The sequence below is a fragment of the Canis lupus genome, chromosome 3, assembly GCF_003254725.2.
Source record: "Canis lupus dingo isolate Sandy chromosome 3, ASM325472v2, whole genome shotgun sequence".
Lineage (NCBI taxonomy): Eukaryota > Metazoa > Chordata > Mammalia > Carnivora > Canidae > Canis > Canis lupus.
The window spans coordinates 30,694,143-30,712,574 of record NC_064245.1 but is presented as its reverse complement, the minus strand read 5'-3'; the positions used below and the strand labels follow the sequence as shown (position 1 = coordinate 30,712,574).

Genomic DNA, 18,432 nt, shown 5'->3' with positions numbered 1-18,432 from the left:
AAGATAGTATGTAAACTAATAATATCACTTAAACTTAGAAATTACTCTTAGACTTCAAAAATAACATGGAGATTTAAATATTCTTCAGTCCTGCTACCACAATAACTATACAGTTCCTTTTCCTAAAATTATATTGAGCCCTGGGAAGATAGGTAGTTATCAGATGTTATTTTTAAATTACTATTTCACATCATTTCAAGCGTTTTGCATTCATTCACCTTTTCTTTTTCTGTATTGTAATATCATATTTTTAAATGATACCTGTCAACTTCTTTGAGTCATCAGAGTTCTCTTCTTTTAAGGCATTGCCCCAAATACAATGTTAGCAAAAGTATGCAGTGATAAGAATAAACCAAATGGACAATACCAAGTTCTCCCCAACAGACAAGCTGTGATGGACTTCATCAAGGACTTACCCATTAGAAAGGTGAGATTTTGTATAATATTGATATAAAATATAATTTTATTTATATTTAAACATAAACTATATAAGCATATATACATATACTGAAGAGATACTACTTAGAATGGTAGTAATAATTCTTTGCTGGAAAGTTTTGAAACAATAGGTAACAAGAAAGAAGTGTAATGGATGATTGAATTTGGATTTGAAGAAACCTTTCTATGAAACCCTAAAATTGAGGTTTAGGAAACTTGCTGCCAAAAAGTTTTAAGAAAGGAATAGTTGAAAGACTTTTAAGTGTACCTCTGCCAAGAAGAACAGAAATAAAAAGAATACTTGTGGGGATCCCTGGGTGGCTCAGTGGTTTAGCACCTGCCTTCCGCCCAGGACGTGATCTTGGAGTCCCGGGATCAAGTCTTGCATCAGACTCCTTACATGGAACGTGCTTCTCCCTCTGCCTGTGTCTCTGCCTCTCTCCTTCTCTCTCTGTGTCTCTCATGAATAAATAAATAGAATCCTTAAAAAAAAAAAAAAAAAAAGAATACTTGTAAGACTCCTTTCAGCTATAACTTAATATACTGAGTTCTAAAGTCTACATTGCTATCAGATTAATAGGTTTGATAATTCAAAAAGATGATGTAGAAATTTAATTGATTTTGGCCAAAAAAAAAAACCCAAAATACTTTACTATCTTTAAATGGTAAAACGAGGGGTTATAGAAAGGGTATGTTGTATTATTTTTTACAGCTTGTAGATTTTTTCTGCAAACATACGCTTTTTTAAAAACAATAATTGCACTACACTCTATTTAATGTTCTGGGGCTTGACTTTCTCATATCATGTATAGGAGTGAATTTAAATAAACAGTTTTCAGTGCTCAGAAGAAAAGCTATAACAGAGAATATAATGTATGATCACTAAATAGTTTAAAATATGTATGATATAGCTATAAAGCAATGTTTTCCAGTGTGTTTTTCAAGATATGAAATAGGTAAATCCATTAAATAAGGTTCTGGGTTCAAAGAACTTTGGAACATACCAGCCTTAGTGATTTTATATTTGAGAGCAAGCAGGCAGTGGGAGAGAGAAAAGCAGACTCGCTGCTGAGCACGGAGTCAGATCAAGGGCTGCATCCCAGGACCCTGGATCATGACCTGAGCTGAAAGCAGGTAGCTAACAGACTGAGCCACCCAGATGTCTCTTTAATGCTTTTTAAAACTATGTGAAATTTAAAATTTAAAATTTCCATGCAACACTAGTTTAGGAAATGTGCCCAGAAATAAAGTAGTTTTCCAGTATGACTTGTGAAGATGATCACATTATTCCAATAACCTCTTATAACCCAATAACCTCTTATTGGTTATAAAAGGTATAATGATATTATATATCTGTTCTTGCCTTAATGTAAAACTGTATTAATGATAAATATTGACTCTTTTCTAGGTTTCTGGAATAGGAAAAGTTACAGAGAAAATGTTAAAGGCACTTGGAATTATTACTTGTACAGAACTCTACCAACAGAGGGCATTACTTTCTCTTCTTTTCTCTGAAACATCTTGGCATCATTTTCTTCATATTTCCCTGGGTCTAGGTTCAACACACCTGGCAAGGTATCTATATGTATAGTCATTCTGTTTTTTCTTTTCTTTTTTTTTTTTTCATTCTGTTTTTTCTTGGTCATTTGGTGAAATAACAGTTTTAACCATTGACATGGAGGCTATGGGATAACATGTTTTTTGTTCGTTTTTAAAGATTTATTTATTTATTCCAGAGAGAGAAAGAGCAGGAGGGGCAGAGAGAGAGGGAGAGAGAATCCTCAAACAGACTTCCAGTGTGTGAGCCTAATGCAGGGCTTGATCCCAGGACCCCAAGATCATGACCTGAGCTGATACCAAGAGTCAGATGCTCAACTGACTATGCTACTCAGGAGCCCCTATAGAATAACATATATTAAAAAAAATTTTAGGCTAGTTCATTCTAGAATATAATTTTTGAATTAGAATCAAAAGATTGGAGGTGGGAGGAAAAGAAAAGAAGAACAAAGAATCAGTGTTTGGCTGTTGGCTGTAGCTATTGGTTAGGTAGACAAGAGGAATGATGAGTACTTTCTTTTCTGTACTTGCCTTGTGTTTTGTTCGAAATGTAAGGCTAGTGGTGGTCTGATTGTTGAGGAAAGAAAGGTGCTCATATCCAGAATTTACCCTGTATGCAAGGGGATTTAATGATTCTTTGAAAGCCTTCATGAGTTAGCTACATTTCTTTTCTTTTGTAGACTTGTAAATGATTGGCTGATTCATTCAATACTAAATACTTAATAGGTATTGTTCTAGGCACTGGAAAGAAGAGTAGGCAACAAGACAAAGTCTTGCCTTCATGGAGTTTGCAGAATAGTGTGGCGGAATAAGCCAATGAAGAAAGTAAGGCCGAGTAAGGGAGCAGAAAATGACTTGGGGAATAAGAGTGGGGTTGGCAGCCATGATCCAGGGGCAGGAACTTGAAGGGGCCACCACACAAAGATGTAGGAGAGGTCCTGTGATTCGTCCCTGCTGCTCTTTCACCTCGGTCTTAAAAAGAAGATCCTACAGCTCGAAGAGTACACTGTTGGGAGTGGGTGAAAAGAAGGGAATTTTTAAAAAGAATGGGAATTAACACTGGGCACTATTTTTATAATTTTATCATCATCCTGTCAGCCTGCCCTCAAAATAATTCCTTTATATTCTTATATAAGTAAGAGAAAATAGGAAGATTACTGAGGAGGCATAAAAATAAGTTTGATAAAATAAACCTGCTAAATCTTACAGAGGTTGCAAGTACTGCTTTTCTCATCTGTCTGTGCTCCTCATTCTTTTTTTTAAGATTGTATGTATGTATGTATGTATGTATATATGTATGTATTTATTTATTTATTTATGACACACACAGAGACGCAGAGACACAGGGAGAGGGAGAAGCAGGCTCCCCATGGGAAGCTCCATGTGGGACTCAATCCCAGAACCCCAGATTCACACCCTGAGTTGAAGGCAGATGCTCAACCACTGAGCCACCCAGGCATCCTCTATGCCCCTCATTCTTAAGCTCATAGTTAGCTGACTTTGATCTTGAGTGGCTATAATGGAAAGATCAAAGAAGGAAATCACACAAGTATAAATAATCTAGTATTTGGAGGTAATGGGGAATAAAACTTTCTTCTTGGGATCCCTGGGTGGCGCAGCGGTTTGGCGCCTGCCTTTGGCCCAGGGCGCGATCCTGGAGACCCGGGATCGAGTCCCACGTCGGCTCCCGGTGCATGGAGCCTGCTTCTCCCTCTGCCTGTGTCTCTGCTTCTCTCTCTCTCTCTCTGTGACTATCATAAATAAATAAATAAAAATTTATAAAAAAAAAAAAAATAAAATAAAATAAAATAAAATAAAACTTTCTTCTTTAATCCCAGAATTATCCTCTTTTTAATTTCCATAGTGCTTGAAAACAATATGGTTCTTGATACAACATGGCATGTATTAACCTCTGGTATTTAAAGATGCAGGTGACACTGAGAAGTGAAATTCATGGGTAATTTATAATAATGTAAAAGAACAAACCTCCCTTGCCTTCTGTGTACCTTCTCTATTCCAATATTCTGCTTTATGTTTTAATCTGTAATACTTCTAACCTTCTGACATACTCCATATTTACTTCTATCTTGGTTTATTTATCTCCCTCCACTAGGATACAAGTTTCTTACGGATAGGAACTTCGTCTGTTTTGGTCATAACCGTATACCCAATGCCTAGAATAGTACTTTATTCCTAGTAGGTCTGTTGAATATGTGGAGAATGTCATGTCACATGTCATTTCAGCTTTTTAGTTTCAACTACTTCTATCCAAACTGCTAGAATTCAACCAAACTAGATGGTTCAGATTCTGAATCCCCATCCTAATACTGTATCCAAATTCTGAGGGTCTATAAATCTATAGTAAATAGCTGTAGGACAGCAAAGTTAATATTCTAAGCCAAAAACTAAGTAATTGATATTTAATTATGTCATATAACTGCAAGCCATTACAGTACTCTTATTGGTTTTTATAAGTTGTGGTTTTTATATTCACACTTTTAATAGAAGTAGTTTATAATCTCAACCTATTTTCAGATTTGTTCTCTTTGATAGATATAGACTTGATTAATTAGCATCTATCTCTTTTTTGTTGATAGTTTTATTTTGATATTTTAAAAACTCATTGTTTTTCCTGATATATAAATTTTAACCAAAAACATTAAAGAGATCCTTAAGTGATAATTGAGATGTTAAACCCTCTTACTTGACTAAAGAGAATTAGTCTTCTTTGAGAAAGCAACAAAAACTTTTTTTTTTTTCATTTCAAGGGATGGAGAAAGGAAAAGCATGAGCGTTGAGAGGTAATGTTTTATTATTATTAATTGTTCATAATTCATGTTATTTTAAACTAAGTTTTTATAATTTTAGTAAAATATCACTGAGATGGAAAAATCTATTTGCAAACCAAATGACATTTTTCAGTAGTTGACATTACTAACCTAAGTATTCCAGTACAATGCTTTATTATCTTTGCTTGCTATGCTCTCCGTGGGAAAAAAATTTAACTGAAGTAATAATTTTTTTTTAATGTTGGTTTCCTCCTATTCAATGAAAACCAAGCATCTCTGGATTCTAAATCTTAATTTCTAGCTTTGTTTATAAGAAAAATTACTGAGTGTTATTTGGGAAATTTAAGAAGGGACCACATAAATTCTTCCTAAAACTCTTCAAATGTTGGTCAAGTAGTAAGATATTGATGAAAGTGAGCTTACAGGAGTTGTAGTTCAATGGTTTACAATCTTGTTTGGAAAATAAATGAAATCTTGACGAGACTGTTGTTTTCTGAAATATGTCATTGTTTGAGAAGTCCCTAAATTATTTCCTCCAAACACCAAAGTTCCACTGTGATAGATGTTTAAGAACCACTGATCTAGTAAAAGGTTGTGTTCCTTTTTCACATACATTATTTTTTTCGAGTTTATTTATTTACTTATTTAAAGAATTTTTTTAAAATGTTATTTATTTGACAGAGTGAGGGTGAGCAGGGAGAGCAGCAGAGGGAGAGAGAGAGAGAAGCACTCTCCCTGCTGAGCAGGGAGCCCATGTGGGGCTCCATCCCAGGACCCTGGGATCATGACCTGAGCTGAAGGCAGATGTTTAACCTACTGAGCCATCCAGTCGCTCCTTATTTATTTATTTTTAGTAACCTCTCTACCTAGGATGGGGCTCAAACTCATGACACTGAGATCAAGAGCCAACTGAACCAGCCAGGAACCCCTCACATACACTATTTTTAATCAGAAAAGTTGAATTACTTTTACAAGGCAACATGATCAGTAAATGACTTTGAAAACATTGTTTTAGGCTGTGGTTTACATAAAAGGAAAAGAGGAGGAGGAAGATTCCAAAAGTGAGATAGTACTGCCCTATTTAATGAATTTTTTCTTCCATTTTATCTTTTGTTATTGAGAACATTGCTTAGCATACAATAATATTAATATTAACTATATTAATATTTTTAAGAAAGGGCCAACAGAATGGGAAAAGATATTTGCAAATGACATATCCAATAAAGAGTTAGTACCCAAAATATATAAAGATCTGATACAACTCAACACCCCTAAAATGAATAATCTAATTAAAAATGGACAGAAGACATGAATAGACATTTCTCCAAAGAAGACATACAGATCGCCAACAGACACATGAAAAGATGATCAACATCACTCGGCATCGGGGAAATACAAATCAAAACCACAGTGAGATCCCACCTCACACCTGTCAGAATGGCTAAAATCAACAACACAAGAAACAACAGATGTGATCAACAACAGTTCCATATATTACTCAGTATTCATCAAATAGGTATACACTCTAAATCAGCATCACCTATTTCACCCATTCCCCTACCCATCTCCCCTCTGGTAACCCATCTGTTTGTTCTCTGTAATTAAAAGTCTCTTTTTTCATTTTTCTCCTTTTTTTCCCCTTTGTTTCTTAAATTCCACATATGAGTGAAATCATACAGTATCTGCCTTTCTCTGACTTATTTTGCTTAGTGTTATACTCTCTAGATCCCTTCACGTCTTTGTAAATGGCAAGATTTTATTTTTTTTTTAATGGCTGAATAATGTTATATGTATTTACATACCACATCTGCCTTATCGATTCATCAATCAATGAACACTTGGGCTGTTTCCATAGTTTGGCTATTGCAATAAACATCAGGGTGCATATACCCCTTTTCAAGTTCTTTGGGTAAATACTCAGTAGTGTGATTACTGTATCATAGGGCATTTCTATTTTTAATTTTTTGAGGAGCCTCCATACTGTTTTCCAGAGTGGCTGCACCAGTTTGCATTCTCCCCAGCAGTGCAAAAGGGTCCTTTTTCTCCACATCCTTGCCAACACTTATTGTTTCTGAGTCTTTGATTTTAGCCATTGTGATAGGTGTGAGGTGATATCTCATCTTAGTTTTGATTTACATTTCCCTGCTGAGTGATGTTGAGTATCTTTTCATGTGTCTTGGTTATCTGTATGTCTTCTTCGAAGAAAGGTCTGTCTATGTCTTCTGCCCATTTTTTAATGGGATTATTTGGTATTTTGGTATCGAGTTGTCTCATTCTTTATATATTTTGAACACTCACTCTTTTTCAGACATGTTATTTGCAAATATCTTCTCCCATTCTGTAGGATGTCTTTTGGTTATGTTGGTTGTTTCCTTTGCTGTGCAGAAGCTTTTTATTTTGATGTAGTCCCAAATAGTTTATTTTTGCTTTTGTTTCCCTTGCCTTGGGAGACATATCTAGAAAGATGTTATGACCAATGTCAGAGAAATTACTGCCTGTGCTCTTTTCTAGGATTTTTATGACTTCAGGTCTCATATTAGGTCCTTAACCCATTTTGAGTTTATTTTTGTGTATGGTATAACAAGATGGTCCATTTTCATTCTTTCGCATGTAGCTAGCTGTCCAGTTTTCCCAACACCATTTGTTGAAGAGACTTTTTCCCATTGTGTATTCTTCCCTCTGTTGTTGAAGATTAATTGACCATATAATTGTGGGTTTATTTCTGGACTTTATCCTCTCTTGCATTGATCTTGTATTTATTTTTGTGCCACTACCATACTGTTTTGATTACTATAGCTCTGTAGTGTAACTTGAAATCTGGAATTGGGATACCTCCAGCTTTGCTTTGCTTTTTGTAGATTGCTCTGGCTATTTGGGGCCTTTTGTGGTTCCATTACAAACTTTAGGGTTGTTTGTAATAGTTCTGTGAAAAATGCTTTTAGTATTTTTTTGGATTTTATGTAAATTCAAGTTAGTTAACATATAGTGTATTATTAATTTCAGGGGTATTATTTAGTGATTCATCAGTTGCGTGTAATACTCAGTGCTCATTACATCAAGTGCCCTTCTTAATGTCCATCATTCAGTTACCCCAGGCCCCACCTACCTTCTCTCCAGCAGCCCTCAGTTTGTTCCCTATAGTTAAGTGTGTTATTGGTATTTTGATAGAGATTGCATTTAATCTTTAGATTGCTTTGGGTAGTATAGACATTTTATCAAAAATTGTTCTTCCTACCCATGAGAATGGAATGTCTTTCCATTTGTTTGCGTCTTCTTAATTTCTTTTACAAATGCTGTGTAGTTTTCAGAATACAGGTCTTTCACCTCTTTGGTTAGGTTTTTTCCTAGGGATTTTATTATTTTTGGTTTAATTACAAATGGGATTGTTTTCTTAATTTCTCTTTCTGTTGGAAAATTAGTGTATAGAAATTCAATGGGTTTCTGTACATTGATTTTTGTATCCTATAATCTTACTGAATTCATTCATCAGTTCTAGTAGTTTTTTGGTGGAATCTTGGGTTTTTATGGTATGGTGTTATTTGCATATAGTGAAAGTTTTACTTCTTCCTTACCAATATGGGTGCCTTTAATTTCTTTATGTTGTCTAATTACTGTGACTAAGACTTCCAGTACTATGTTGAATAAAGTGGTGAGAGTGGACATCCTTGTCTTGTTACTGACCTTAAGGAAAAGGCTCTCAGTTTTTCCCCATTGAGTATGATGTAGCTGTGGGTTTTTCGTATAAGGCCTTTCTTATATTGAGAAATGTTTCCTCTAAACCTACTTTGTGGGGAGTTTGAATCGTGATTGGATGTTATATTTCGTGAAATGCTTTTTCTGCATCTATTGAGATGATCATATATTTTTATCTTTTGTCTTATTGATTTGTTATCTCATTAAAATGAGATGATCATGTTTTTTATCCTTCCTCTTAGTGATGTGATATATCAGACTTTAATCAACTTAAAAAATATTATAGATAAAGCAAATATACCTTTGCTAATTAGACTATAAATGGTCTTCAATTATTTAGGTAGATTTTTAGATGTTTAATTATATCTTAGTTCATCTGAAAATTTTATTTTGTACTACAGAAAATATAACTTGATGCTAGGCTGTTTAAACAAACTATATCATTCCTAAATTACAGTTTACTCTATGCACCAAAATCATTCTTGTCTTTCTAGGACATTCAGTGAGATAAGTAAAGCAGAAGAACAGTATAACTTGTGCCAGGAACTTTGCAGTGAACTTGCTCAAGATCTGCAGAAAGAAGGACTAAAGGTACTTTATTTTAATGTGGTATTCTTAGATTTTTTTAATTTTTGATAGTAAAATGCGACCATAAAGGAAGAGTTAGGTTTTGCATTTGAGTACAAACTGAGAAACATTAGAAAGGAATATTCCCATCCTCAGTAGAGACAAATTCAATTCTGACCCATAATTGAGGCCTGTGATAAGATCATTGAGTGAAGAAGCGACGTACAAGGGTGGGCTGGCTCCAGACTAACTCCAGAGTTATTACTACTTCAGGAGTACATTTGAATAAGTTCAAAATCAGTTATACTGATATTAGAGAATAAGACAAAGTTAAAGATGTCTCTAGAACTCTATTTGCTTATTATAAATTTCTTTCCTACCATACTTTAATGTTTTTCTCTGGTGGACAATGACTTTCTAGAATAGGCGCTTGGTTTCAAGGCCCTAGTTTCATGTTGTTTAACACATTCAGAACAAAACCTGAAAGGCTTTAAATTTCTGTTTTATAATCTTTACTCAAAACAGTCCATATTTAATATTTTTCCAAATTCTGAAACCATAGGTGGGGTTACTACAAAGTGTGATACAAAGGTATTCAAAAGTTATTACAAAAAAATAAAAAAACCAGTAAAGGTTATTACAAAGAATGGAACATCTATATATTTCTTTTTTTTCTACCTCCCTTTTACATACATTTCTTATAACTCTTCTCTCTTATACCTTACGTAGAAAGAGTTGATTTAAAAAAAATTTTAATAAACCTGTAATTTTAGAATCATTTAAGATTTACAGAAATGTAGTAAAGATAATATAGAGAGTTCTGATATACCCAGTTTCACTCATTATTAACATACTATTTTAGCTATATTGTCATAGTACATTTGTCAAAGCTCAGAAATTGACTTTAGCATATCGCTATGACTAAACTCCAGATGTTATTTGGATTTTACCTGTTTTTCCATTAATGCCCTCTTTCTGTTGCAGGGTTCAGTCCAGGGAACCACATTGCATTTAGTTGTCATGTCTCCTAATCCCCTTTAATCTTTAACAGTTTGTCAGTATTTCCTTGTTTTTCATGATCTTGATGTCTTAAGGAGTATTAACCAGGTATCCTGCAGGGTGTCTTTCCATCTAGGTTTGGCTGATGTTTTTCTCATGATTAGACCAGGGTTAAGGATTTTTAGAAAAAATATCAGAGGTGAAGTGTCCTCATTACATTCTATCAAGGTGTATGGTAACTACAAGTTATCACAAGTGATACTAACCTTTGTCACCTAAGTTGGTGTTTCCTAGGCTTCTGAACTGTGAAGTCACTATTTTTTCCTTTCCGTATTCTGTTCTTTGGAAGTGAGTCAGTAAGTCAGCCCACTCTCAGAACTTCCAGAAGGTAGTAAATATTTTTTATTTTAACAATTTTTAAGTTACAATTATGTGCATATGGTGCAACCATCACCACTGTGAATCTCCAGAGCTTTTTCATTATCCCAAACTTAAATTCTGTATCCATTAAACAGTAACTGTAAAGGGAGTTCTTACATGTAAGTGGGTTAGCATAGTATTTGGCATATAGTTGGCACACAGTAAGTGTGAGCTATCTGCAAGACCCTTTCAATGGAGACCTCTTTAAGAAGCTTTTTTTCCCTCTCTTTTTAGGTACTGAATTCTAAAAGAGACTTAGTAAAAAGAAAAATGATCACTTCATGTTGCCATTTATATAAAAACTTCTTTTATAAAAACTCATTTGAGTAGGGGAGTAATAATTATTGGCTAAAATTGAATTTTTAAATTACTTATATATCTCAATTCTTTTGGATAGATTTCATTACCATGTTTTATAAATAATTGATTATACTTCTATAGTATATGTATATAAGATATCTTTCTGATTTTTTTCTAAACTACAAAATAACTATTTTCTAGAAGTTAGAAAACTGCATATTACGTATTCTGTTTGTTACAGGGTAGAACTGTTACCATTAAACTGAAGAATGTAAATTTTGAGGTAAAAACTCGTGCATCTACAGTTTCATCTGTTGTTTCTACTACAGAAGAAATATTTGCTATTGCTAAAGAGTTGCTAAGAACAGAAATTGATGCTGATTTTCCACATCCCTTGAGATTAAGACTTATGGGTATGACTTTTCTTGTTTTTTTTTTCTTAAATCTGCTAGACTTTCCCAAAGAAATCAACTTGGGAAGTATTCTGTCCTTCATTTTATTTCTTAAACCTATTTAGGAGGTTGTACCTATACTTCCATTTTTCTTAATTCTTAGAACCTGATGTATGTGAAACCATGCTCATTAATTTAATTCCCATAAGAACCAACTGCAGTTATTCTTTTCCTTGCCACTTACTGAAATTCTTGGGACTACTTATGTTTCAAAATTTAAAACTTTTCAGATTTCTTTTTTTTTTTTTAAGATTTTTATTTATTCATGAGAGACACAGAGAGACAGAGAGAGAGAGGCAGAGAAACAGGCAGAGGGAGAAGCAGGCTCCATGCAGGGAGCCCGATATGGGACTTTATCCCAGATCCTGGGATCACACCCTGAGCCGAATGTAGACGCTCAACCACTGAGCCACCCAGGCGTCCCTCACACTAATGCTTTTGTAGCAAAACAAGAGAATATTCACACTAAGTTGGAAAGACTCTAAATAGCCTCATATCAATTCAGTCATCTTATATTTATTGCTTATGATTTTCAGAGCTTTTTAAATTTCAGAATTATAGACATGGGATTGTCACAATACAAAACCATACCTACAGCCACAATGTAAACAAATAAACAAACCAACTTCCTAAAGTGAACTGGGTGAGAGGATGTACATGGATAAGCATTCCAGATGCCAACTTTACTGCTAAGACTGAATCATTAGCTATACTTTCATATATGAAACATAGCACACGCTTGTAATTGGTTGAATAAAGTATGTTGATTAAAAGAGCTAAACAGCAGATGTTTATAATAGCTTCATTCATAACTGCCAAAATTGGGAAACAACCAAAATGTCCTTCAGTAGTAGGTGAATGGAAATTGGGACAGAAAATGGAATATCTTTCAGTGTGTAAAAGAAATAAGCTATCAAGCCATGAAAACACATGGAGGAACCTTAAATGTATGTTATTAAGTGAAAGAAGCCAATTTGAAAAGGTTAAATACTGTGTGGTTCAAACCCTATGACATTCTGGAAAAGACAAAACTGTGGAGATAGTGAAAAGATGAGTGGATGTCAAAGATAGGAGATGGAGAAGGGATGAATAGGTGTAGCACAGAGAATTTTTAGAACTGTGAAACTATTCTGTATGATGCTATAATGGTGGCTACATATCATTAAGCACATGTCAAAGTCCATAGGATGTACACCATGAATAACCCTAATGTAAACTATGGACTTTGAGTGTTAATGTTGTTGTCAACACAGATTCATCATTTGTAACAAACATACCGCTCTGGTGCAGGATGTTGGTTGGAGGAGGCTTTGCATGGTGTGGGCAGAGGATATGTAGGACCTCTATACTTCTTTGCTCACTTTTGCTGTAAACCTAAAATTGCTATAAAAAACAAAGCCTACTGGGCAAAAAGAGCTAGAGTGTGTGAAGTTGACTCCAATTAGTTGGTATTTAATGGTATCTTATGTCAGATATTAGTTGAAAGACATATAATCATGCTACCTCCCAACAGATACTATTTAGTGATATCCAGTTTGATAAAGGAAAGTAAGTTTCATGCAAAGTACTTATTTTGAAAAAGCATACTTTAATTCAGAAAATATGCAGTATTGCTTATTTTTCACTAAACATACTTTTGTATATATGTCATAACAGTATTATGCAAAATATTTTTATGGATTATGAGTGAATTGGCTTTGTTACAAAATTAATTGTGGTTGATTTTTTAGGTGTACGATTATCTAGTTTTCCCAATGAAGAAGACAAGAGACACCAACAAAGGAGCATCATTGGCTTCTTACAGGCTGGAAACCAATCTCAGTCAGCCCCTGGGTGTATACTAGAGAAAACTGACAAAGATCAGTTTCTAAAATCTTTAGAAATGTCTCATAAGAAGAGTTTCTTTGATAAAAAGCGATCAGAAAGGAATTGGAGCCACCAAGACACATTTAAATGTGAAGCTGTGGATAAGCAAAGTTTACAGACATCACATTCATTTCAAGTTTTAAAGAAGAAGATGAACGAGAATCTCAAAACATCAGAGAATTCAAATAACTCTCAGATATTTACTTGTCCCATTTGCTTTAGAGAGCAAAGAAGCATCAGTCTAGAAGCCTTTAATAAACATGTAGATGCATGTCTTGATGGACCTTCAATCAGTGGAATCTCTAGCGTGTTCTCACATTCACATGCTTCCTCTACAGAAGTTAACAAGAAAGAAAATGTATATCCTTCTTTCTCACAGAGTGAGAAACAGGATTATGAAACCCATCAGAGGAATTCAGAAATCAATTTTATAGAGCTACCAGAGACTGAAGATAACCCAGCTAAAGCAGAAAGTGTAGATGCTTTAAGTGATAAGCACAGCAAAGAGGAATGTGCTAGTCTTCCAAGTAAACCATTTAATATTGAAAAATGTTGTCAGAATTCTTCCTCTACTGTTTCATTGGAAGATATTGCGTCATTAAGTCGGCAAGAATCCTCCCAGCCTTATTTACAAGCTCTAGTTTGTCCTGTTTGTAACCTAGAACAAAAGACTTCAGATCTTACCCTGTTCAATGTGCATGTGGATGTATGCTTAAATAAGGGCATTATCCAGGAACTGAGAAAGGATAAAGTTAACCTAGCTAACCAACCCAGAGAAAACACCAAAAGTACTGGTGAGTTTGCAGTCTTTTTTTTTTTTTTTTCAATTTTATTTAAACTTAGTTAATTAACCTATAATATATTATTTGTTTCAGAATTACAGTTCACAGTCATTTTAAAGAAAGTGATTTTCTAAGACTGTTTTATTAAAATAAAATTGAGATTGTTGTTAAATTTAAAGCACGTACTGTTAAAGGGATAGGTTGTGTACAGTGCCATTTAGGGAAATGTTAGTTACCTTAGCATAGGTTAGAATTACCTGAAGCCATTAGATTTTAAATTGGGGAAGACTATTCTGGGCTTGATTTAGCACAAAATGAACTCAGAGGTTGAGGGAGCTGAGTAATCTAACCAAAGGCAAAATTCCTATAGAATAAGTAAGTCACAGGGGTAAATGGTACAGCATAAGGAATATAGTCAACAGTATTATAATAGCACTATATGGTGACAGACGGTTCCTCCATTTGTGGTGAGGATAAGCATAATGTATGAACTTGTTGAATCTCTATGTTGTGCACCTAAAACTAATACAGCATTATATCTCAACTATACTTCAATTTAAAAAAAAAAAAAGAAAGTCCTTCAGAGAACTTTTGCCAAGGAGTGGTAAATAACTATAATCACACAGCCAGAAAGCCTCTCTAACTTGTTTTTTGGTAGTCCAACTGAAGACCAACTTCAAAATTAAAATTAAAAAAAAACAAATTAAGAGAAATACTAATAATATAAGTAAATTACAAAGAAATTAGGCAATAAAGTTATTTTTTGATGTGTCTCAATATGAATTATATAGTACTAAAGGAGTTTTTATTATCTCTAATCAGTCAGCTTTAGCTTTTTATACAGCATTTTAATTATTTCATGTTGTTCATTATGGAATTTCTTGACTTTTCTTCCTCTAAAGATAACTCAGGCAGAGTGCAGAAGACTGCAACAAAACCAAAAAGGTATGGCTAATTTGAGTTTTAACTAAGCTGGCTATAAAATTGTTATATTTTTAGGTCTAATTTATAGATGTTGAAATTTGTTCTTATGAACCAAGTAAAATTTTAAAAATCAGTGATTTGTAAAACATTTTAAAAATACCTTCCTGCATTTTAACTGTGTGTTCTTTTCTATTTCAGGCCGGGATTGATGACAAAGTACTCAGCATCAAAGAAAACAAAACCAAACAATTCCAGACACACTCTTGATGTATTTTTTAAATGAACATTGAACATTTTCTCACTGAACGTTTTATTGATAGAAACTTGTTATTTTATAATCAATGAATCTCTTCTTCTTCATTAAGTTTATGGATTCATGTAGTGAAAGGCAAGTGCAATAATTCCTCCCCAAATGACATTTCCTTTATATGAATTTGGAATATGTACTAATTAACTTCTGTAAACACCTTTGGGATAACCATGAGAATTTCACTTCTATTATATATCAATCAGAAATTGGTCCTGTTAGAGATAATTTTAAAATGAGAAATTAGGAATGGAATCAGAAAGTGATTTGTTTCTTTATCATGTTTTATAGTGAATATAAAAACATATTTTTAAAAATATATTTATAAGAGCTCTCAGGTTCACACAAACCTAGTTTAGCATAAGAATTTTTCAGTACTGAGCCACCTGGGTGGCTTAGTGGGGTAAGGTTAAGCATCTGATTCATAAGGGGTTCTGAGATCAAGCCCTGCATGGAGCTTTGTGCTCAGTGGGAAGTCTGCTTGAGAATTTTCTTTCTCTCCTTCTGCCCCTCCTCCTGCTCATGCTTGCACTCTATCTCTCTCTTTTTCTGTGTCAAATAAATTTTTAAAAATCTTTTTTAAAAAAAAAGAATTTTTCAGCACTGAGCCACTTTATTGGTACTAGACCAGTATATTTGTTTTAGTAACTTCTACGACTTTGTATATTCATATTTTAGCTCCTAGTATCTTCAGATATCTCATGAGCATTCATAATTAAAATTTATCATAAGTTCTATGAAGAATATTAGCTTGGCAGAACAAGGATGAAGGTCTTGTTACCTTCAGGAAATAGTATCAGAGTATTATTTTCTGTGTTAAAAGAATTGTTTAAAATAGGATTATCCATTTGATTTTTTTTTTTACTTAGAATTCCTTTAGCTTATGAGTAAGCACATGGTTCACTTTAAAAAATATTTAGTCTAAGATTCAAAGCAATTAAATTTATTTGTAGGTCTTTAAAATGGTGGTATTTCATTTCTTGAGAATATCTCATTTATTTTACTTATATTTCTATCATATTTTTATTAATATTTATGAAAGAAGACAGTAGCTTCAGTAGTTACTCCAAATACTTTTGTGCTATTAATACAATTTTTTTTTCAAAAAACAATTATTTAATGGAAACATGAAGATGGAAGCCGTTTTGTTTTACTCCTTTAAGGAACTGAATTTTTCGTCTCTTATATTTTTGTTTTTTCTTTTCCTACTTTTCATATTTTATAGCTCATTATCTAAATTTATGAAGACATAGTATTTTAGGAATAGGTTAAATTAGGATCTTATATAGCCTTTGGCCAAAGTGGTAACTTGACTTGAAATTCCTAGATTGTTTAAAATTAGGTTTAATATTTATTAGCATGCCCAGTCTTAGGCCTAATATTATCATATGCTATGGTGAATTCAGAGTTGTAGAGCTGTGGGTCTTGTGTGATTTGTGTATCTAAAGTCTACAAAATCAAGTTCAGTGAAGTACTGATTTAATGCATTGAAAAGTTAACAGCATCATATTTAGTTGTTCCTGTCTTGCCTCAGGTTTATTTTTATTGCATTTTCAACTTTAGAGTAAATGGGAAATTATTTTAATTTAGATGATTCATTTAATTGAATGTTATTTAGTAATGTTTAATAATAATTTAAAATAAAAGTGGATGTGTTTAATTGATCTTTTAACCAGTAAAAATGGTTTCCTTACTTTTCTACTCTTTTCCTACTTCTGATTCTTTCTCTTTGATCCTCTTTGCCCAGAATTGTCTCCATATTCTTTTCTGTTTTATCTAATGTATCCAACTCATCTACTTTTGTTTTTGTTACTGTTATTTTTGGTGAGTAACCCAATAGAGTTTTATTAAGTGAGGATACAGAGAAAGCTCTCAGAAGTGAGAGGGGTCCCAACAGGCTTGCCCCAACTCATCTACTTTGTATTATGATTTTGCTTTGGGGTATTTTTAGGAAGTACAGCAAAACTACAAAGAACAAGCATCTATGATCTTACCTACTCAAAAGGTGAAAATACAGGAAACCACCTGGGAGAACATATTTGTGACATAAGTAACTTGCCCAAAACTAGTATCCAGAATGTATAACCTAGAAGATATAAATGACTCCTATATATTAGTAAGAAAAAGACAGCCAGTAGAAATTTGGACAAATGACTTTAAGTGTCACTTTACGTAAAAAGAAATCCAGACTGCCGGGAAACATGAAAACATTCTCAGCTATATTAGTCATGGGGAAACGAAAAATAAAATCACAAAGAGGTATCATTACATCCCTACCAGATTCATAAAAATGAAAAAAATCCAAAGTTATTAAATTTTGGTGATGATATGGAACAGTGTGAACTCAACTTTGAAAACAATCACTTTAGAAAACAGTTTGCTCTTCTTCAGTATGTTTGACAGGTATGTACATTTAACAACCCAACAATTGCACTCTTAAATAAACTCCTTTGCTGGTTATCTTCCATTTGTTTTCCAGATTTACTCTTGACCCTTGACTCAGCTTTATGGCTAGTAAGGGGCTGTGACAATGGGAAACCTACAGATTTCAGGGAGAAAAGAAGATGAAGTTGGGTATTTTATTCCCACATGTACCTTTTTATATGATCATCTAGAGCTGGTTAGGTCCCTTGAGTGGGACCTGTTCTCTACTCTCTCCTCGGGTTTTTTTTTTTTTTTTAAGTTTTATTTATTTAAATAATCTTTGCATCCAATGTCAGGCTCCAACTCACAACCCTGAGATCAAGAGTCACACGCTCTTCTACACGACACAGCCAGGTGCCTCCTGTCTTCAGGTTCTGATAATCCTTTCCTTCCCTCACCCCTTCAGCTTAGGGGTAGCGACAGAGCATTGCTCTTATTAGTTTTGGGGTACTGCAGTATCTCTTATGGTTTTCTCACACCATTGTAAATGGCCTTTTAAAAAAACTCATCTCGGATCCCTGGGTGGCGCAGGGGTTTAGCGCCTGCCTTTGGCCCATGGCGCGATCCTGGAGACCCGGGATCAAATCCCACGTCGGGCTCCCGGTTCGTGGAGCCTGCTTCTCCCTCTGCCTATGTCTCTGCCTCTCTCTCTCTCTCTCTGTGTGACTATCATAAATAAAAATTTTAAAAAAATTAAAAAATAATAAAAAAACTCATCTCAAAATATAATTTTTCCTTCCAGAGCCCTGATACAATGTCTCGGGAAAACTACTGAATAGGTTCTTTAGGAAGTATGTACAAGAATGCTCCTAGCAGCACTATAATAGCAAAAAATGGAAAATAAATATTAATTTAATTCTACCGTTATATATTCATATATATTCGAGGAATAGAATTCTGTACAGTGGTAAAAA

At 33.8% G+C, this 18,432-nt stretch overlaps 1 protein-coding gene across 9 annotated transcripts in view; it reads left to right on the top strand.

Moving 5' to 3' along the window:
* Positions 1-17,561, top strand: part of POLK (DNA polymerase kappa) — a 66,398-nt gene extending 48,837 nt beyond the window's left edge. For all 9 annotated transcript variants that reach the window (XM_025437430.3, XM_025437431.3, XM_035714337.2 and 6 more), the window contains 8 exons: positions 303-427; positions 1,847-2,013; positions 4,764-4,796; positions 8,972-9,068; positions 11,005-11,176; positions 12,946-13,875; positions 14,766-14,808; positions 14,986-17,561. In XM_025437430.3, the coding sequence (XP_025293215.1) occupies positions 303-427; positions 1,847-2,013; positions 4,764-4,796; positions 8,972-9,068; positions 11,005-11,176; positions 12,946-13,875; positions 14,766-14,808; positions 14,986-15,070 (1,652 nt within the window). In that variant the 3' untranslated portion in view covers positions 15,071-17,561. The remainder of the gene's footprint in view (positions 1-302; positions 428-1,846; positions 2,014-4,763; positions 4,797-8,971; positions 9,069-11,004; positions 11,177-12,945; positions 13,876-14,765; positions 14,809-14,985) is intronic.
* The last annotated feature ends 871 nt before the right edge of the window (positions 17,562-18,432 follow it).